The 20,860-nt window shown below is 64.1% G+C and overlaps 2 protein-coding genes across 4 annotated transcripts; one reads left to right on the top strand and one right to left on the bottom strand.

Annotated features, from left to right (window-relative positions):
- The first annotated feature begins 53 nt into the window (after nucleotides 1-53).
- Nucleotides 54-2,851, top strand: B3GALT6 (beta-1,3-galactosyltransferase 6). Its single transcript, XM_033228796.1, has one exon. The coding sequence runs from the start codon at nucleotides 114-116 to the stop codon at nucleotides 1,101-1,103; it is 990 nt and encodes a 329-aa protein (XP_033084687.1). The 5' UTR covers nucleotides 54-113; the 3' UTR covers nucleotides 1,104-2,851.
- Nucleotides 2,852-10,259: 7,408 nt separating this feature from the next.
- Nucleotides 10,260-15,510, bottom strand: C1QTNF12 (C1q and TNF related 12). 3 transcript variants are annotated; one of them, XM_033228783.1, is made up of 8 exons: nucleotides 14,989-15,503; nucleotides 12,160-12,276; nucleotides 11,940-12,051; nucleotides 11,703-11,854; nucleotides 11,225-11,333; nucleotides 10,839-10,929; nucleotides 10,612-10,690; nucleotides 10,260-10,456 (listed from the first exon to the last, which is right to left on the bottom strand). In XM_033228783.1, the coding sequence occupies exons 1-8, from the start codon at nucleotides 15,163-15,165 to the stop codon at nucleotides 10,358-10,360; spliced, it is 936 nt and encodes a 311-aa protein (XP_033084674.1). In that variant the 5' UTR covers nucleotides 15,166-15,503; the 3' UTR covers nucleotides 10,260-10,357. The 3 variants fall into 3 exon arrangements, with proteins under 3 accessions (XP_033084674.1, XP_033084672.1, XP_033084673.1); XM_033228781.1 differs by having other exon boundaries at nucleotides 11,614-12,051; nucleotides 14,989-15,510; XM_033228782.1 differs by having other exon boundaries at nucleotides 10,839-10,943; nucleotides 11,703-12,051; nucleotides 14,989-15,506.
- Nucleotides 15,511-20,860: the final 5,350 nt, after the last annotated feature.

Below are 20,860 nucleotides of genomic sequence, written 5' to 3'. Positions count from 1 at the left end.
GCAGAAGGCCCCGGCGCGCTCCCGGGAGCGCCGTGCGCACGCGCACCGCCCCGAGCTGGGGGCGTCTGCGCACTCGCGCGTCCGGCCTGGGCCGCCGGCCCGGCGCGGGCGCCATGAAGCTGCTGCGGCGCGCGTGGCGGCGGCGGGCGGCGCTAGGCCTGGGCGCGCTGGCGCTGTGCGGGGCGGCGCTGCTGTACCTGGCGCGCTGCGCGGGCGAGCCCGGGGGCCCTAGGACGGCGTCGGGCCGCAGCCCCCCGCCCCCCGCGCCCGCGCGCGCGGCCGCCTTTCTGGCCGTGCTAGTGGCCAGCGCGCCCCGCGCCGCCGAGCGCCGCAGCGTGATCCGCAGCACGTGGCTGGCGCGGCGCGGGGCCCCGGGGGACGTGTGGGCGCGCTTCGCGGTGGGCACGGCCGGCCTGGGCACCGAGGAGCGGCGCGCCCTGGAGCGGGAGCAGGCGCGGCACGGGGACCTGCTGCTGTTGCCCGCGCTGCGCGACGCCTACGAAAACCTCACGGCCAAGGTGCTGGCCATGCTGGCCTGGCTGGACGAGCACGTGGCCTTCGAGTTCGTGCTCAAGGCAGACGACGACTCCTTCGCGCGGCTGGACGCGCTGCTGGCGGAGCTGCGCGCCCGCGACCCCGCGCGCCGCCGCCGCCTCTACTGGGGCTTCTTCTCGGGCCGCGGCCGCGTCAAGCCCGGGGGACGCTGGCGTGAGGCCTCCTGGCAGCTCTGCGACTACTACCTGCCCTACGCGCTGGGCGGCGGCTACGTGCTCTCGGCAGACCTGGTGCGCTACCTGCGCCTCAGCCGCGACTACCTGCGCGCCTGGCACAGCGAGGACGTGTCTCTGGGCGCCTGGCTGGCGCCGGTGGACGTGCAGCGCGAGCACGACCCGCGCTTCGACACGGAGTACCGGTCCCGCGGCTGCAGCAACCAGTACCTGGTGACGCACAAGCAGAGCCTGGAGGACATGCTGGAGAAGCACGCGACGCTGGCGCGCGAGGGCCGCCTGTGCAAGCGCGAGGTGCAGCTGCGCCTGTCCTACGTGTACGACTGGTCGGCGCCGCCCTCGCAGTGCTGCCAGAGAAGGGAGGGCATCCCCTGAGCCGCCGCGGCCTGGCCCTCCGGAGCACCCGCTTCACCCAGCGGCGCCTTGGGGCAGATGCCCAGCGGGCGCACCATGCCCGGGCCCCAAGGCCCCCGTCCCGCGGCCACGCCCGTGGTCGCTGCCTCCCGGCCTGCGTTTGGGAGACCCCTGGGGGTTGCCGGGACAGCGCGCCGTGTTCCGGTGGAGGTGCCGGTTCCTGGACCTTAGCGAGCCTAAGCAGGGCCCGGCCGCGCGCTGACCCCCGTGCTGTCCCCAGCCGGCTCACGGGGCTGGGCCCCGATCTTCCGTGTCTCTTATCAGTGGCGTTTTTCATGTACGTGTCTCAGATCTAACGTGATTTCACATCAGTCCGCTTTCATGGGATTTTGGTCTCTGTCCAGTGACTTCGTGGTAAATATAACTCAGTGTTTGCTTGTAAATTATTTATAAATATTGTAAGTTTGTGTCGATGTGAGTGTCACTTGGCAATGTGAAGGTCTTGGGTTTTTTACATGATTTCAGGAAACACTTGTATGTCAGAACTTGGTGCCTGTACTGTCGGCCCCACTGCTGCGTATGTTTAAAGGCAGGAGAACTTTAAAACTGGCCATTTATCTTTTCAGTGTGTACACGTCATGGGACCCATTGCTTCTTTCTGAAGAGATTTTCCTTTTAAGGCTTCCCGTGGGTCCGTGGCGCTGCTTTATTTCAGACTCCGCCCCACGTTCCAGGAATCCGAACCCCGGAGTGCTGATACGGTTCCAATTCCGCCTTAAGAAAACAGGACCAGCCGGCACCCGGCCTGCCTCTCACCTACCTTAACACATCCTTGGAATCCCCTCATTTAACGAGAAGAGTGAACACTGCGGTCCTTGCCAAAATAAAATAAAGCTGCCCCAGGACAAGGGGTGACCGTGAGCGCCTTGAAGTCCAACACGGGTTTTCTGTCTGGGGGACCTGGGTGGTCCTTGCTGTGATCTTTGTGGTCCCACTTTGGAGCCAGGGCCGGTCTGGGGTCCAGTCTGGAGCAGGCTCAGCTGAGGGTTGGATTAGGCTCCAGGTCAGTGTTGTGGGATTAGGAGCAGGTTTGGGTTATTTCTGTTTGAAGGCAGCAATGGTCTCAGGAGGAAACAGCCGGGGCGGAGGGCAGTGATGATCTGTGGTCAGTGGGTCAGTGACCTGCACAGTGACTCTCCCACCTCCAACAGGTAAGGGTGGGACTGGAGGCGTCCCTAGGTCAGGCAGATGAGTTCAAGCTCCGATGGGCCACCTTGAATACAAGACTAACCGCCCCTTTGTGCACAGTTTGTTCTTGGACACGGACTTGTGAGGATCCAGGGCTGGGGACCCCGGTGTGAGCAGGATGGGGCCCTGCCCTCCTATGGGGTCGCAGACTCGAGCCCAGGGGCTGCCCATCACAGCGGTGTCCCAGGTCCCTGCCATCCGATTTTACCTGGGATGTCTTCTCTGGAGTTCGGAATTACTTGAGGAACCCTGTGTGTGCTTGGAGAGGCCAGAGGGCTTGCTGAGGATCCCATGGACAGTGGAGAGCGGGATTCGAACCAACGGCTGGACTCCCACACCTCTGGCCTGCACTGCCGAGTTCTTCATGGCTCCAAAGAGTTGACCCCTGTAGAAACCGGTGCAAATGTCCAAGACTCCCAATAGGAAGTCTAAAAATCCAGTTTGCAACCCCTTCTGACCTACAAAAAAATGGCAATTTGGTGTTTTTCAGCCTAAGACATTAAATTTCATATCAGAACAAAGCCTGCCCTGGGCCGACCCTCCCCAACCGTGCCGTGAACGGGTTCAGAGGACACGTGGACTGAAGGCTGGGACTCGGGAGGGCTGGGGGCTTCCCAGAGCCGGGGCAGCTACAGCTCTTTCTGGTCTCACCTCGAACTTGCCCTGTAGATCCTCCCTGCTCCCTGGTGTCTCCCTGCCCCGCGACTCCGCTTGACCGTGGACATGCCGTGGCATCCCCTCCCCCAGGCGTCCCTCCCTGGTCTTGGCTTGTACAGCTCCCCACCCACCCAGGTACTCAGTTCCCAGAGACCAGGGCCAAACCAGGAGGCCCTCGGGAGATGGGGAGTCACCGAGTTCATTTCCATGTGGGAACCTGGGATACAAAACAACCGACTCTTCTCTGCCACACGGATGTTTCTCCTCTAGTGGCCCCGAGAGCCCACCATGGAGGGGACAGTGTCAGGGCTGGGCAGGCACGGGGCAGCCGCATGCACACAGCCCCCAGGAGGCACATGGCCGGCAGGGAATGTGGGTCAAGCCAAGAGGGTGGGCTTTGGTCCCTTCAGGATCCCCCAGGAGGAGAGCACCCCCCTCTGCCCTCCTGGGGACCCTGGTCCTGCCCCTCTGCCCCGCATGACTGGCACGCAGGCACCTGACGTTGGCTCCAGCTCTCTGGGCCAGCCCTGGGTAACCACAGGGCCTGTGGCCTGGGTGGTCACCCCCAAAATGCCAAGTGCTACCTGCGTCTGGAGGCATCCCCACCCGAGGCCTCCAGGTTTCCACCTGCCCACCTGTGCCTGGCTGGGATCGTGGCGGTCAAGGCTCCTGTTAAGGGACTGAATTGTGTCCCCTAAAAGATATTCCAAGCCCTAACCCAGCAGCTACAAACTGACCTTGTCTGGAAGTCAGGTCTCTGCAGGTGGAATCGCGTTAAGACAAGGTGGCCTTACTCCGACGGAACTGGCGTCCTTATCAGAACAGGCCCGGAAAAAGCCGCTGTATGGCCACAGAGACTGATATCCAGGTGACACCTCTGCAGGCCGAGGATTGAGGACCCCCCAGCACCCCACCAGGTGAGGAAGGGCTCTACCCAGAGTCAGGAGCATGGCCTCCAGGGCTGCGAGGGAAGACACCCCGTCCAGCAGCCCCAGGGTGCCAGCCCAGTTGCCTGTGCCTGGCACTCTTCGGTGCAGACGCGGGCAGGGGCTCCTGCAACCTTGCGGTGTCACAGACGTCCAGCACTGACTGGGCCCAGATCTTCTCCTCCTCCTGGGGCTCAGCACACACCCTGTTCCCGGCAGGTGTTCATCAGTCCAGCCTGCAGCAGGGCTGCCCCTGCGGCCTGGGTCACCCCAGACTCTTCCACCCTCTCCCTGGCCGACTGTCCCAGCTCCGAGTCCTCAGGTCTGAGAGGGGCACGGCCCTCCTGCAGCCCCACCTGCCCCGGCTCCCCAGCTATGGCACCATGAGACCGGCTGACAGTGCAGGAATGGAAGCCCCAGCTGCCCAGACGGCTTGGGGAATCCTGGGGAGCAGGTGGCCAGAGACAGGCACGCAGAGCGGGGCCCGGAGAAGAGAGGAGGCCCCTTGTTCACGTAAGGCCCTGCTTCCTGGGCCCACCAACAGCCAGTGAGAGGCGTTTCCGGCTCCACGGGAGCTGCTCCCTGGTTTCAGGGGCCTGGGAAGGGCTTGGCTCTTTTTCCTGGTTTCCTACTCTGGAGTGAGCTGGGGTCTCCCCCTCCCACTGTGGGCTGAGGGGAAAGACCTCTGTGTCCATCCCACAGGCCTGGCCAATCTCAGGGTCCTCAAGAGGCTTTTGAGGGGGCACAGCCCAAACTCCTGGGCCTCCCCTTGAGGTCTCCTCCCAGCCCCCAACCCAGAGGACCTTCCCACAGCCTTGGGAGCTGACGCCCATGCTGCCCCATCCAGGTGGCCTCTGTGGGTGTCCACACTCCTTTCCCTCAGGGCCAGGGTGGATCCCACCCCCAGCACTCACAGCCCCTCCCTCTCTGGCCTCCCTGCTCTCCACACCCTCCCTGCCAGAGACTGGTGCCACCGACCCTGCCCCGATGGCCACACTGCACCGCACCGGCTAGGTCAGAACCACCCAAGGAGAAGAACCAAGATCTGGCCCCACCCCGTCCCCGGCTGCGTGCTCCTCCTCGGAAGGTCTCTCTGAGACCCATCCCTGCCTCCCTCCCCAAGGGTCTGAGCCTCCCTCACCGGGGTTCCCAGCGGAGGTAGACAGTGGATGAGTGGTCCGAGGAGGGGCGAGTGCAGCCGAGGAGCTGAAGGGAGGTGGAGGTGGGAGGGCCAGGAAGGGGGATCTGGAAGGCCCCAGGCGCTCCCCACCCATCCAGCCTCGGCCTCTGCTCTGGTCGCGTTGCCCAGCAAGGCCTCTCCTTGGACTGGGGCTCAGGCAGTCTGCCCTGGTCGGGGCCACGGGTGCCGCAAAGGCCCCTCAACTCAGCTAGCCAGGGTGCAAGACTGCACCCACGGCTGAGAAGCCAGGGGTTACGAGTGTGGCCCTGCTGGGACCTCCTCAGCTGCATCCTCCAGAGTAAACACCACAGATCTTCCAGGGCCAGCCGGGCAGGCAGGACAGGAGCCCAGGAAGGCCGCAGTCCAGCTCCCCTCCCCGCTGACCCGGGGCCTGACCCAGCCCGGTGACCCGAGCAGAAGGAAACCCAAGCTCCGGCCCTCCCTCTGGTGGCGTCTGAAGGTCTCAGCGGCCGCAGCCTCCCCAGGGGCCCTGCACCCACAGCCGCCCACCTCAGACCGGAGAGAGAGGGATGGATGAGCGGAGCCAGGCCCAATTCCCACCCGGGTGACAGGGTCACGGTGCCTCACCCTCGACCGCCTTGCAGACCAGCCCCGCCCAGACTTTCCAACCCAGGACAGTTGAACTCAGCCTAAAAAGCACCCGTCCAGAGGGCCTGAGTCCGGCCATGGTGCCTCCTGCTGCGGAGAGGTGTCCTGCACCCCCGTGTGGCAGGGAGAGGCCTGGGCATGTGGGCTGGGGGCCCGAGGGGTTAGGGTTAGGGTTAGGGTGGAGACAGGGTTTGCCCAGCCCTCACCTGTCACGCTTCTCGTCACCCCCTCGTGAGGGCCGTGGGCGTGGGGTGGGCAGGAGGCCCTGCTGGGCTGGGTCACACGCATGACACACGGCTGTCATCACACCGAGGCACCCGTGAGTCACTGCCCCAGAGCAGGGGCTGCCCCCGGCCTCCCAAACAAAGACCCTTTGTCCCCAGGCCTCTGGTGCCAGGCCCACCTGTGCAGCAGTCAGATGTGCAGGCAGACAGACACTCCGGTGGCTCAGCAGGCACAGGCAGGGCCAGGGCGTGTTCCTCACCCAGACACGCTGCCGTTCCAGGGTCAGGCTGAGGGAGACCCCTGGGGGACAGGCCCTGAGGTCACCACAGCTCAGAGTGGCCTGAACTAGGAGTCCAAGGCAGACTGGCCAAGCCCAGCCCGTGAGCGACGGCCCCAGGATGCAGCGCCGAGCTCTGCCCCCAGCTCCAGCCCCCAGCAGCCTCCAAGCACAGCAGACTCCAGGGCAGCGCTCTGCAGGCAGGAAAGAGCTCCCCGTCAGGACAGTGTGCTGAGCAGCCCCCAGCTGGGTGTGGGACCCCTCCCTGGACCCTTTCACCCAGTTTGGGGAGCCCCAAATGCCGAAGCAGCCGTCACAGCTCCGTGGGACCCTGTGTTGGCCCTGGTGGGACCAAGGCTATGTGGTCTCCTGGAGCCCAGGGACCCCGGCCACGCCTGCTCCAGGCACTGAGTGGCCAGCCAAGGGCTGGGGCCCTGGGGCTCTGGACGGGTGCCCTGGGTTTGCTCCCACGGGGGGGACCGTGCTACTGGCTCTGCAGAGTCCCAGTCCCAGGGCAGAGACCCACACGGACGTGCAGACCCATGGGCACGCACGCACCAGCCACAGGGACACACAGCTGTCAACCCGGGGTCAACACAGGGCACCTGGCACATAGATTTTTAAAAAGGAGGCCAGGCAGGTCTGTTTGGATCCCACACGCCCCCCTACACGGCCCCCAGATGCCCCCAACATGCCCCCAGGCCACGCTTGTTCCAAGGCCTAGATGACAGTGGTCACAACGTGTCGTGTGGTCTGTGGCCTGGGACAGGCCCCAGGAATGCCCTGAGCTTACTCCAGAGAGGCTGGAAGGCAGCCCAAGGGGCCCTTGGAACAGACACCCTCCCAGCTGCAGGGCAGCAGGGGCGGCAGGAGCAGCAGAGGCGGGGAGAAGGAGGTGAAGTCAGATGCCAAAGCTGGGCCTCCAGTGCCTGCCTGCCCTGACTGCAGCCCCAGGGTCCACACCCAGGTGCCCCCAGGGGCCAGGCTAGGGCAGCCACATCTCCCACGTACCCCAAGAGTGGGGCCCTCGAGGCACCGGGGACAGATGGGCAATGATGTCCACACCTGACAGGCAGGGCTGGGGCTGGGCCCAGCCTCCTCCTCACAGCCAGGAGCCCCCAGCCCTGCCTCCCTGGCTCCTGCTGCCCCTCGGGGTGGCCGCCGCACCTGGCCCCAAGAGGACTTTCTGGCTCCCCTGAGCTCCCGTCCGCATTTCTGTCCGTTCAAGACCAGACCAGCACCAGAGCTGGGAATACTGGCTCTGACCCAGCCGAGGCAGCCCTAGGCAGGGTGGGCCCAGCAGTTCCAGCTGGGGCTCTAGGGAAGGGCCGGTCCTGTGAGTGCAGGAGCTGGAGGGTTGGTGGGGGGAGTGTCCCCACACCAGGCACGGCCCCTCCCAGGATGGCAGGGAGCCCACAGCAGCAGCTTCCGACGCCCCCAGCCCCGGCCAAGCATCAGGTCGGCCTGCAGTTCTGGAAAGTCAGCCCTGGTGAAGGTCACGGAGGACCCGGCAGCTCCCTGCCGCTCAGGGCATGAGGTCGGGGGTCAGGCTGAGGCCTTCCAGCACTGAGCTGGCTGCCTTGGCTCTGCTCCTGCCAGGGTCCAGGAAGCCGCCAGACGCTTGGGACACTCAATACCCCAGCTCCCAAACCAGGGGGCACAGGCCTGAAGGGATCCATTTCCCTGGGCTCCCCGGGTCCCCCAGCCAGCCCAGGCCCTGAGCAACAGCAGCTCTGGCAGATCTGTGCCTGCCCCGGGGACCCCACGCTCCGCCTGGCTGAGTGACAGGCATCTCCCACCCCATCAAGAGTCCAGGGTCCCCTCTATGGCAACCACTGCAGTGTGGGTCCAGCCCAGGAGGCGAGGCAGAGAGAGAATGAAGGGGTGCAGCTGGGTTGGGCCGGAGGACGGAGCCTGGGCTGGGTGGGCTGGGGGCCTGGACCCTCCTGCGAGACCACCCACCCCACCCCGACCTGTCCATTCTTTTGCTCCTGGGTGCCCAGTCACAGAGGCTGGAGACAGCACATTCCAGGGGAATTGCAGCTAAGTGGCTGATCACCTCCAACTGGGGCAGAAACCAGGTGGCAGAGGAGGCAGAGGCCAGAGAGGAGGTGCCGGCTCCAGGACGTCCCCCCATTCACCCTAGCCCCGGCCCCCCTTCATCCTCACCCTCATCCCAGCCCCCAGCCCCCCCACCAGCCCCCAGCCCCTCCCTCATTCACCCCGGCCCCGGCCCCCACCCCACCCCCTCCTCCACGTCTCTTTGTCTCGTCTCTGTCTGGCTCTGTGCGGCCCTGGGTCCAATTTCTGGCGTCTCCGTCTGTCATCGCAGCCCCCACCTCCGGGGCTGGGGACTGGCTGCTGCTGAAGAACCTAAGAGCCCCCATTCCCGGATGGTGAGGCCCCAGGCGGTGCTCAGAAGGGCTTGGCTGGGTGCTGCCTGATCCTGGTTGCCTGCCCCCGGCCCATTCTTGCCCAGGGTTGGCCCGCCAGGTGGGGGAGGAGCCACTGAAAACTGGAAGCAAACGGGGGAGTCCGTGGCCCAGGGCTCACGCCAACCGGGAAGGTGCAGGCCACCCTCCTGCCCCTGCCTCCTCGGGGTCCCCACACGGCTGTCCCGCTGACCCAGCTCCAGGAGGGCCCGGCACAGCCTCCGTTCCCCGTGTGGATGGGCATCCGCCCGACTCTCTGGAAGGGAGCACTACCAAGTACTGTGGCCAAGCAGGGCAGGGGCTGCAGAAGGGAGACCCCCATTCTGGATCCAGGCCCCAGGGGCAGGCTGTGCTCACAGGCGGGGAGCAGAGAGCAGAGAGGAGCCCCAAGCCGGGGCTTTTGCATCTGGCCTGGTATCCCGCAGCCCCACATCAGGGCCTCAGGACTTGAGAGGTGGTGTAGGAGCTGTTGAGGGCCCCAGGATAGTGCCCCACACCGGCCCTTGCCCGGCTGGACATCCCCAGGTGGTGACCACAGCCTTGGCAAGTGATGCAGAGGCCCTTCCAGACAGCCCCAGCCCCTGACGCCACCCTGGGGGTCCCAGGGAGAGAGGTGGGGATGGGTCAGCAGCCAAGTCCACCTCGTGCTGATTGGCGCCTGCCCACACACCTCGTCACCAGGCTGGGCCATCCTGCCTCACTGCCCAGCAGGCCTTGGGGAGGATCCCTTCTCTGCCAGCGCCAGGCAGGTCCAGGTCCCAGGGGAGGGGTAACAGCCATGGGCTCCGGCCTCTTCCAACTTCCCAGACCCCACCAGCCACCAAGGGCCCTGGATGCCAACCAGAGACGGCATCTCCGCAGCTCAGCAGAGGCCCAGATGTCCTGAGGCTGATCTGCACTCTTTGGTCTGGGTTTGCCAAAGCCAAAATGGGGTGGGGGCGAGGCCCAAATCCACAGGACCTGCGGGGGCAGCAGCATGGGGATAGCATATGGGACCCATCCCACCCTCCACGAGGCAATTCTGGCCCGAGGCCCCCGAGGGGCCCTGGTCGTTAGGGTGCGGCCGTCCCTAGGGCAGGCGAGGAGAAGCCTACTGGTCCCAGCCCTGCTCCACCTGGGTGCCCCAGGCACGGCACCGTCTGGGTGCACCTGAGCCTGCAGGGGTGCCTTTCAGCTTCACACGCCTGCGGCGGCCAGTGCACACAAGCACGCAGTCCTGTGTGTGGCCTGCACGTCCTCTTGCTCTGCACAGACTCCCCACAGGACGCAGACCTCCCAAGGGCCCAGAACCGTGCTGCTCCCCAACCTCTGGTGCTTCCAGTGCCCCACGACCTGCTGACCCCCAAAGGCTGGACAGGCTGTGGGCAGAGCTGAGTGGGGCTGGCATGGACAGTGGTCCCTGTCCTCAGGGTTGGTGTGGCCCCTGCAGGGGCTGCCAGGGCAGAGCCCAGCCTCTGGCCATCACCATAACCCCAGGCCAGGCAAGTTGGCCCCGAGGGAGGCTCCACAGCCCGTACTCCAGACTACCAGGCTCTCATGTGAACAGCACCCTTCTGCCCCCACCCATCCCCTGCCGACCTCGGCAGCCTGGCCTCCACCCCCAGTGAAACATCCAGGCAGCACCCGAGGGCGGCGGGCTCTTTATTGTGGTGACCACAGGCATCAGTGGGAGGGTCCCCGGGATCCGGCGGCAGCTCCTGGCCCAGCCCCCCTCGGCGCCCTCACGTGCCCAGCAGCAGCCCAGAAAAGCTGGAGCCTGCCTGGATGGTGAGGACAGCCCCAGAGCCATTGTCCACAAACACAGAAGCGTACTGTCCAGCCTGTAAGAAGCAGGGACGTCACAACCGCGGCCACAGCCCAGCCACCCGGCGGCCAACGTCTGCCCACCTGCCCTGCGCTAGGAGGTGCCGAGGCCCCAGAGGTCTGCACCCTGAGTGCACCCGAACCCTCCTGCTCACACTAGGCCTGGCCTCACCTGCAGCTGCAGCAGCCCCTGCACCTGTGCCGTGAAGACCCTGCTGTTGCTCTCCAGGCCTGAGATGGCCTCCAGGGACCTGAACACAGCCCCACAGGGCAAGGGGGAGGCGTTGCAGGTCCAGGGGGCCAAGACGCCCCCCAGTGCCCAGAGACTTGTGTGGCCTGTGAGCCCCGCCCAAGAGTGGTCGGGGGCTGCCGCCTGAAGCGGGGGTTGAGGTCACTCACATGTGGCGCTGGCACAAGGACTCAATGCAGATGAGAACACGCACCACGTCCCGGGCCCGCAGCCGGGCCTTGCCCTGCAGCTCACTGTGGTCTGCAGAGACAGCCCTGGGGAGGGTGGTGCATGGGGGGCGGGGTGGGGGCCAGCGGGGAGGGGCTTCAGGGCACACTGCCCAGGACAGGCCCAGGAGTGGCTGCTGGGGCTGGGGGAGGGGAGGCCTGAGGCCGGGTGTGCAGCAGGGACCCCATGCCCAGTCCAAGGCCCCCATGGGGCAAGGGGCAGATCTCTAATGGGACCCGCGCCTGGGGCTGGCGATGCCAGGCGCCCCCAGAAAGCTCAGCCCCAGCCCCGTCACAGCACACGGCACAGCCAGCCCCATCCGGCTCACCCACGTGCAGACTGGCAGAGAACTGGAAGATGCCGGACGCGGGGGCCGTGAACCGACCTGAGGCCAGGCTCAGACCGGAGCCTCGCAGGAAGGCGCCTTGGGCAGCAGGCTGTGAGGGGCAGTGGGTGAGCGGCCAGTGAAGGGCCTGGCCCCCACCCCACAGACCCCGCCTGGGGAAGGTGCCTGCAACCAACAGCCCCTCACTCGGAGCAGGACTCCCCAGGACTCTCACTCTCACTGTGGGCACCGACAGGACTGACTCTCGAGTCCACACCCAGGACGGTCTCCTCGGTCTGGGCATAAGGTGTGGTCTGGGGCCCCAGGGCCTCCCAACCCTCACCCGAGGCAGCCCCTCGCCCTCCGAGCCCCGCCCCCAACTCCCAACTCACGTGGGTGCCCCGTGTCAGAGTGTGGGTGGTCCCGTCTTGCCTGTGGGGCTCCACCCAGTGCCCCCCTCTGGGCTCCTGGCCCCACTCACAGCCTGGAAACCATGCAGCTCCACCAGTGTCCGCTTGTCCACCCGGCGGGGGCCCTGCAGCCGGCAATGAAAGGCCTCCCCCACCAGCCGCAGGCCCACCCCCTGGGGCAGCAGTGGGTCCAGGAGCCCTGAGAACCGGTGCTCCGTGGCCTCTGTGGGGAGGAGGGCACAGGCCGCCAACAGGGTCAGCATGGGGCCCAGGCACGTCGGGACTCTGGGCAGTGCGGGGCGGCTGACCTTTCAGCAGCTCCTGAAACTCGCGAAGCAGAGTCTCTGGGGTAACTTCTGCACCTGGAGGTCCTGGGGGGCCAGGGGGCCCAGGAGGTCCTGGGGGACCCAAGAGATCCCGCTGGGGGGAGACAGAAGAAGAAGGTGAGGGTCCCAGTGGGACCCAGTGGGAGCTACCACCACACCCTGTCCCAGGCTCAGACCCTGCGGCAGCCCGGGCGGGGCTCACCTGCTTCTTGTCCCTGCTTCCGCACCGCTTCCTCGAGGCGCTGTCATCCGGCCGCCGGACAAAGTTCAGCCATGTCATGTGGGCGTCAGAGAACTCAGGTCCTGAGGCCTGGGATGGCTAAAGGGATGGGACGGGGTTAGCACACTGAGGCTGTGCCCTGCAGAGATCTGGGAACCCAGGGCAGTGGGGGGCACTCAGGGCAGACCCAGGGAAGGCATCACCAGCCATGAGAAAGACCCATGGCCGCCCTTGGGGGACTCAGAACCCGGACGTTCCAATGCCGGGGGCACCAGCAGTGCACGCACACAGGGCTTCTGTGGATGCAGACAGAGCCTGATGCCCTGAGCCCGACAGGGGCCTGGTCCTGGCTGAGGCAGGGACACGGACGGGACAATGTGGGGAGGACAGGAGAGGGGTTTCCACCGGCCTGAGAGTCCGAGACACCAGGCCAAGAGTGGCTGCTGGCAGGGGAGCAGCGGGCACGGACCTTCGCTGCAAGGACCCTCTGCCTTCCAGTTCACCCCAGTCCTCAGGTTCAGGTCCAGGCAGCTGGGGCCAGCCCACCCAGTTTAAGCAAGGGTCAGACAGGGCCTGCCACCCTCTCCAGCCCTCCAATCACCCTCTCTTTTTTTTTTTTTTTTTTTTTTGAGGCGGAGTCTCGCTCTGTCACCCAGGCTGGAGTGCAGTGGCGCAACCTCGGCTCACTGCAAGCTCCGCCTCCCGGGTTCACGCCATTCTCCTGCCTCAGCCTCCCGAGTAGCTGGGACTACAGGCGCCCGCCACCTCGCCCGGCTAGTTTTTTGTATTTTTTTAGTAGAGACGGGGTTTCACCGTGTTAGCCAGGATGGTCTCGATCTCCTGACCTCGTGATCCGCCCGTCTCGGCCTCCCAAAGTGCTGGGATTACAGGCTTGAGCCACCGCGCCCGGCCTGATCACCCTCTCTTAAGCCACCCCAGCCCCCACAGTCAGAGAAGATGTGCTAAGGAGGTTTGGGCTGGGGACAGCCTGGCCTGCAGGTGGAAGCGTGCAGGACTCCGATAGGAAGTGCGCAGCCAGGCCAGGAGGGAGTCCCTCCCCGGAGCAGGGTGAGCCAAGGGACCCTGGCCCGGGACAGAGTCCCGTCCTGCGCTTGGCCTAGCCCGACACAGCGGGGCTGGGTTCTGAGGACAGCCTCAGCCTCCTGACCAGACATGGCAGGTGGGTCCTCCCAGTGGACCAGACAGGCCTCTACCATGGGGGGTGGAGGACAGGCAGGGTGGGCGTGAACCCATTCCAGACCTGGGCCCACCCAGGGAAAAACAATTCAAGAGCATTCAAATTTACCTTTACTCCTCTCCCGACTCCTTATCCCGTTCCTCCCCCACTCCTCTCCCCTCCTCCCCCCACTGCTCTCCCTTCCTCCTCCCACTCCCCTCCCCTCCCCTCCTCCCCCCTCCTCCCTCCACTCTCCCCCCACTCCTTATCCCGTTCCTCCCCCACTCCTCTCCTCCCCCCACTCTTCCCCTTCCTCCCCCCACTCTCCCCCCAACTCCTTATCTCCCTCCTTCCCCTACTCCTCCCCCTACTCTTCTCTCCACTCCTCCCCAACCAACTCCACCCCCTACTCCTCAGGCATCCACTATCTGCTTGCTCTCCTGGCATCACCCCCACAGTGTGCTGGAGGAACCAGGTGCCCTGGAGGGGCCTGTGCATCAACCCATCTGGGGGCTGAGGGCCAGAGGCAGCAGAGAGCAGACTGCAGGAGAACCGCCCAACCCTGGAAGCCTGGAGGGCCAGCCTGAGCACACACCTTACAGCCCTCCAGCCGGCACCCTTCGAGGGAGGCCGCCACCCTGCAGGTTCTCTGGAGCAGTGGCCCTGGGCAGTGGGGTGCCCCCTCCCTTCCCCGGTGACTGGCCGGGACTGCTGAAGATCCCCCCACTGCTCCACTCCTGCCAGCACTGCCAGGCTGGCCCTGGCGCCGGGAACCAGCCCACTCTTCCTGAGCTGGTAGAGCCGGGCCTCAACCCTCCTCAGCCTGCCCATCTGGGAAACGGGGCCTCGGGCTCCAGGGGGACCGCGTGGGCTGAGAGGCAGCCGGGCTGGCTGCGGCAGAGCCGGCAGGCCTCAGGAGGAGGGAGGCCAGCATCAAAGGTGTGAGGGCTGGGGGTGGGGGCTGCTCTGGCAACTGCGGGTCCCCTCCCAGTCCTGGGGACCCCGACGGCAGCGGCAAGGCCTGCCCTCCAAGACCCCTGGAGGGACCCTGAGCAGGAGAGAGGAAGCCCGGGGTTGAGGTGAGCTCGGGACCTTCTGTCTTTGTGAAGACGCCCGGCCAGGCTGGGGCCTGAGGACTTAACCTGCAAGGGGGGGTGCTGGCTACACAGGACCCCTAGAAAGCACAAGGGACAGGCTCACCATGGCGTCTCCAGGCGCAGGAGTCATGGGGCGCTGGGCTCCCAGGGGGTCTGGTAAACCATCCAGCAAGCTGCCGGAGCCCCTCCCCACCCCCAAATCAGCAATTAACTTAATAGCAACAGGTTCCTCAGGGCGTGGCAGGCCCAGGCTTCGAAGGGTTAACTGTAGCCCCCAACCCCTGCGGGAAGCCCCCCTTCACCCACCCACCCCAGGCCAGCTGGGGGCCAGGTCCGGGCTGCAAAGGAGGAGAGGGCTTCCCAGAGGCCGGCCCGGCTGGGCTGCAGCAGATTCCCGAGGCAGGACCGTGGCCGAGGCCTCAAAAAGGGCAACCCCGAGGCAGAGCCGGCGGGGACACAGCCTGCTGGGGGATGACGCCCCAGGATCCGAGCTCCGAAGTCGCCCCACAAGGGACTACGCGCGTCCCGGCCGCGTACCTTGGGGGCCTTGGGCAGCCCCTCGCGGGAGGACGCGCGGGCGGTGGCGTTGGGGGGATCCGCGCGCTGGCCAGGCTGCTGCGTCCTCTGTGCCTCCGGCCGGGCCCCGAGGCCCCCGAGGAGCGCGAGCTGCGGCCCGAGGAGGACCGCGACCACGGCCCAGGCCCAGCGCCGCATGGCTCCGTCCCGAGGCGGCTTAGCGCGGCGAGTCCCGGCGCCAGGGCGCAGTCATGGGGGCGGCCGGCGCTCAGAGCCCCCGCGCGGGGGCGAGGCCCAGGGGCGCGCCCGGCCTCCGCCGCTGCATGTCTGCGCGGACCTGCCCGGAACGGCGGCGCGACGGCACTCAGGTCCCGCTGGGGTCCCGCTCTGGTCCCCGCTCCCAGCCAGTCCTCTCCGGCCTTCTCACTCCGCCGCCCAGTAAATCCTCCCCTCGCCTCCTCCTCCCCAGACCGCGCGGGCTTCAAGGGGGGCTCACACTTGGGTGATCCGCCAGCCCCCGGGCGCCCCGACGGCCAGGGGAGGAGACGGGGCGGAGACCCCCACTGACCCCTGCCTCTGCTCCTTGCCTCCCCTCCCCAGAACCCGCCCTGCCCCCACTGCTTCCCCAAAGGTCCACCTCATCCTGGGAACCGTGAAGACAGCTGCCTGCCTCCTCGCCCTCCCTCCCAGCTGAGCTCAGCGCGGCTCCCCTCACACCAGCCTCTGCAGCCAGCCACCAGGAGGGCAGCCACCAGCCAGCCAAAGCCCCAGCCCCTTCGCAGGACCTCCTCTCCCAGGCCCTCCCGGGTGCCCCGCCCTGACTCACCGCCCCGGCCCAGGGTCCTGGGGGTGCTGGCGGGCCTGGCTGGGGCCCCACTCGGGGGAAAGGTGAGGCCAGATCATGGCGACAGACCCCTTGGGCTCACTGGCTGGAGGAAGGGGATGGCCAGGTGGGGCTGGAAGACCCTCCAGCCGTGCTGGTCCTGGCGGAGGCTAACAGTGGCCCCAAAAGAAACAGGAAGGTCGGCCGGGCGCGGTGGGTCAAGCCTGTAATCCCAGCACTTTGGGAGGCCGAGACGGGTGGATCACGAGGTCAGGAGATCGAGACCATCATGGCTAACACCGTGAAACCCCGTCTCTACTTAAAAAATACAAAAAAAACTAGCCGGGCGAGGTGGCGGGCGCCTGTAGTCCCAGCTACTCGGGAGGCTGAGGCAGGAGGATGGCGTAAACCCGGGAGGCGGAGCTTGCAGTGAGCTGAGATCCAGCCACTGCACTCCAGCCTGGGCAGCAGAGCCAGACTCCGTCTCAAAAAAAAAAAAAAAAAGAAAGAAAGAAACAGGAAGGTCAACATGCCAGCCCTGATGCACAGCTCAGAACTCTCCAGACCCTCCCCTCTTGCCAGACACGAGGGCAGCCACACTGAGACCCCAGCCCCAGGCCACATCCACAGACAGAGCCACCGGAGACCAGGCTGGGATGGGGATGACGCTCAGGAACCCACCAGGGACCCCGGCTGCCCCCGACCCCTCCGGGCTCTCAGACGCTGCCTGACTGGCACCTCCAGAGCGCACTGTGGAAGCCTCCCAGCCCCGTGTCCGCTGGTGAAGGTGGTGGAGGACTCTGGGGACATGGCACAGTGCCCACACAATACCAGCCCTGCCAGACGCCCGCAGGTGTGGCCTGCATCCAGCATGGGTCGGGAAAGGCAGCCCCAACACCCCTCAATCCAGGCTTGGGGCAAAGGGGAGGGGTGGGCAGGTGCCTTGGCCAAGGAGACCCCCGCCCAGGGCTACCAGACCCCTCCTTACAGGCAGGGCATCCAAATTTTCTGTGTCCCCCACTAGCAATGTGCTCCCCTGTGACTCCAGACAGGTCAGGCTGGACCTCCAACTCTGCCCTACAGGCAGGAAAACGGGCAGCCTTGGGAGGCTGGACAGAGTGCAGCTGGGCCTAACTGGGAAGGATGTGGCTTCTTGTTCCCATCCCCAGGCACCTTTAAAATGAGCTTAGCCTTGCACCCAGGCGGGAACACTCAGTCCCCACACTCCCTCTAGAAAACGACCAAGAGGACCCCACCCTCTGGGTCACCCACCAAGGCTCCGGGGTACCCTGGGCCACAGCCGTGAGCTGCCCCCACAGGGAGGCTCAGGTGCAGCTGCTGGCTCTGCTTACCCCCTGCACCCCACAACCCAGACACCCTGACACCGCCAGGCCATGGAAAAATGGCAAAGGACCACGGTGCCCTGCCCACCCGCCTGCTGCAGGGAGAGCGGCTCCCTCAGACCCGGAGTGCTCTGCCGTGTCAGCTGGTTAATCAGCGCTCAGGCCGGCCTGGGCATGCGCTCACAGAGAAGCTCGAGGCTGCCAGCACACACAGGAAACGCCTTCTTCCGAGCCCACGTGCTGCACGTGTCTGCAGAATATCAACCTTTCAAGGGTTTTTCTCTCCTCATTAAAAGTCTTCACAGTGTGGTCTGCATGGCGAGGGGACACACTGTGCTCCCAGGGGAGGTCAAGGACGGCCCCCACTGGTGACAAGAACAGAGGGGCCCACGATTCCTCTACGGGAAACGGGGACAGAGGGTCAGACGTGCCCGGCCCAACAGGTCAAACATCATCTCTTATTCTGGGCCAGTGCAGACAACACATCACAGGCACCGCCTTCACTGCTTGACCAAGGGTCGCTAAAAGCTGAGATTTCAGTTGGGCGCGGTGGCTCACGCCTGTAATCCCAGCACTTTGGGAGGCCGAGGCGGGCAGATCACAAGGTCATGAGTTTGAGACCAACCTGGCCAATATGGTGAAACCCCATCTCTACTTAAAATGCAAAAATTAGCTGGGTGTGGTGGTGGGCACCTGTAATTCCAGCTACTTGGGAGACTGAGGCAGGAGAATCACTTGAATCCGGAAGGCAGAGGTTGCAGTGAGCCGAGATCACACCACTATACTCCAGCCGGTGTGACAGAGCAAGACTCCGTCTCAAAAAAAAAAAAAAAATTGAGATTTTAGTCAGGTGTGGTGGCTCACGCCCATGATCCTAACGCTTTGGGAGGCCAAGGCAGGTGGATCCTTGAGCTCAGGAGTTCAAGACCAGCCTGCACAACATGATGAAACTCCATCTCTACAAAAAATACAAAAATTAGCCGGGCATGGTGGCGCATACTTGTGGTCCCAGCTACGTAGGGGGCTGAGTTTGGAGGATCCCTTGAGCCCAGGAGGTCAAGGCAAGCCACGCAGGTGCCAAGGCAAGAGATCAAGGGCACCAGCTGTTCCGGTATAATAAAATATACACAATAAGAATATACTAGGCCGGGCGCGGTGGCTCAAGCCTGTAATCCCAGCACTTTGGGAGGCCGAGACGGGCGGATCACGGGGTCAGGAGATCAAGACCATCCTGGCTAACCCAGTGAAACCCCGTCTCTACTAAAAAATACAAAAAACTAGCTGGGCGAGGTGGTGGGCGCCTGTAGTCCCAGCTACTTGGGAGGCTGAGGCAGGAGAATGGTGTGAACCCAAAGGGCGGAGCTTGCAGCGAGCTGAAATCCGGCCACTGCACTCCAGTTTGGGCGACAGAGCGAGACTCCGTCTCAAAAAAAAAAAAAAAAGAATATACTAGAAATAGATTATAGATATGATTACATATACTATTAATCACAGTTTGTAGCATTACTCTTTATTCCAATATTATAATAATCTTTGTTCTACAACTATAACCTAGGAAAAACCAGGTCATACAGAGACAGGAGCTGGAGGGACACAGTGAGAAGTGACCAGAAGCCAAGAGTATGAGCCCTGTCATGCCCGGACAGGGCCACTAGAGGGCTCCCTGGTCTAGCGGTAATGCCAGCGCCTGGGAAGACGCCTGCTACTTAGCCAACCTTGGTCTAGCGCTAGTGCCAGTGCCTAGAAAAGGCACCCGTACTCAGCAGACCAGGAAGGGAGTCTCCCTTTCCCCGGGGGAGTTAGAGAAGACTCTGCTCCACCAGCTCTTGTGGATGGCCCGACATCAGCCAGGCCCGCCCGCAGCCATACGGAGGCCTGTGATGCTGTGCTTCCGCGGTCACGCTCCTGGTCTGCTTTCACGTTCCGCCCTGTACATCTGGCTCTGCCTTCTAGATAGCAGTAGCAGAATTAGTGAAAGTACTAAACTCTTTGAAATGCATAGAATAATGGCATAAGCTGCCCTCTCTCTCTGCCTCGGCTGCCAAACAGGGAAGGGCCTCCTGTCTGGTGGACACGTGACTCGCGTGACCTTACCTATCATTGGAGATGGCTCACCCTCCACACCCTGCCCCCTTGTCTTGTATCCAGTACATCACAGCGCAGCCAGGTATTCGGGACCACTACCAGTCTCCGCGTCTAGTGGCAGTGGTCCCCCAGGCCCAGCTGTCTTTTCTTCTATCTCTTTGTCTTGTGTATTTCTTTTTTTTTTTTTCAGGGGGAGTCTCACTCTGCCGCCCAGGCTGGAGTGCAGTGGCCGGATCTCAGCTCACTGCAAGCTCCGCCTCCCGGGTTCACGCCATTCTCCTGCCTCAGCCTCCCGAGTAGCTGGGACTACAGGCGCCCGCCACCTTGCCCGGCTAGTTTTTTGTATTTTTTTAGTAGAGACGGGGTTTCACCATGTTTGCCAGGACGGTCTCGATCTCCTGACCTCGTGATCCGCCCGTCTCGGCCTCCCAAAGTGCTGGGATTACAGGCTTGAGCCACCGTGCCCGGCCTTGCGTCTTTATTTCTACGATCTCTCATCTCCACACACCAGGAGAAAAATCCACACGCCCAGTAGGGCCGGACCCTACAGTTACAGTGAGTCATGATGGCACCATTGCACTCCACACTGGGCAACAGAGCAAGATTCTATCTCCATTAAAAAAAAAAAGTTGAGATTTCACATACAGAAAACATTTGAGACAGGATCTGGCTCCCTTGCCCAGGCTGGAGTGTGGTGGCTCCATCATGGCTCACTGTAGCCTCCACCTGCTGGGCTCAGGCAATCCTCCCACCTCAGCCTCCTGAGTAGCTGGGACCAAAGGTGTGCATCACCACACGAGGTAGTGTTTTGTATTTTTTGTGAGATGGGGTCTCACTATGTTGCCCAGGCTGGGCTCAAGAGATCCACCCCTCAGCCTCCCAAAGTGCTGGGATTATAGGCGGAAGCCGCCGCACCCGGCAGTAACGCGTGTTAAGTAAACACTCTGTTTGTTAGCGTTCCACCTCCCATGAGCCTCGGGAAACACCAGGCTTCGGAAATGATGCAGGCAGTCACGGAAGCGTTGGGGATCAGGGCACGGTTGGCATCCAGTACGGGATGGGGACAGAGTCCTGCAGAGGGCTTACCACCACGGCCCCAGCGACGCGATCCCCATTGGGACCCACCTGCCCTGCAGCTGCCACACACCCCAGGCCAGCAGGTGTGACCCCTGGTCACGGGCCACCCCAGCCCTGAGCAGAGACGGACACATGTCCCGGCCCACAGAGACACAAGCAGCATGAAATTCAGAAATAAAGATATAATGAAAGACTTTTTGTTTTCCACAATAGGTTAAATACATACAATTGGTAAATTATAGAGCAATTCTGAATAAACTGATGAAAAAACAAAGAAAGATGAGCGCGCGCAGGCTGGGCTGCGCTTGTCTCCCGCCCGCCTCTGGACAGGGTGGGTTTCTCGCCGGCGGCCGTGACCCACCTCCACGCGATGCACCTGCGGCACATCCCACCCGGGCGAAGTCACGGAACAGACGAAGAGGGGAGACGGCCGGACCCGGGGAGCCACAGGGCCCGAACAGCCCCTGCCGGCTCAGGCGTCGTTCCCGGGCCGGGGTCCCCCTCTGCCATCTTCCGTGGAAAGCGAACACCCGGGCCGGAGCCGTTACCTACTGTGAAGGCGGCG

This window comes from Trachypithecus francoisi, unplaced genomic scaffold, assembly GCF_009764315.1.
Source record: "Trachypithecus francoisi isolate TF-2019V2 unplaced genomic scaffold, Tfra_2.0 Lachesis_group12, whole genome shotgun sequence".
Lineage (NCBI taxonomy): Eukaryota > Metazoa > Chordata > Mammalia > Primates > Cercopithecidae > Trachypithecus > Trachypithecus francoisi.
This window is presented reverse-complemented; position numbering and strand designations above follow the sequence as displayed.

Coding starts and splice junctions, on each gene's coding strand:
- B3GALT6 (XM_033228796.1), top strand. CDS start 114: ATGAAGCTGCTGCGGCGCGCGTGGCGGCGGCGGGCGGCGCTAGGCCTG.
- C1QTNF12 (XM_033228781.1), bottom strand. CDS start 15,165: ATGCGGCGCTGGGCCTGGGCCGTGGTCGCGGTCCTCCTCGGGCCGCAG. Junction 11,334..11,613: donor CTCTGACACGGGGCACCCAC/GTGAGTTGGGAG, acceptor TGCCCCTCACAG/CCTGCTGCCCAAGGCGCCTT. Junction 10,691..10,838: donor TCCTTGTGCCAGCGCCACAT/GTGAGTGACCTC, acceptor GGCTGTGTTCAG/GTCCCTGGAGGCCATCTCAG.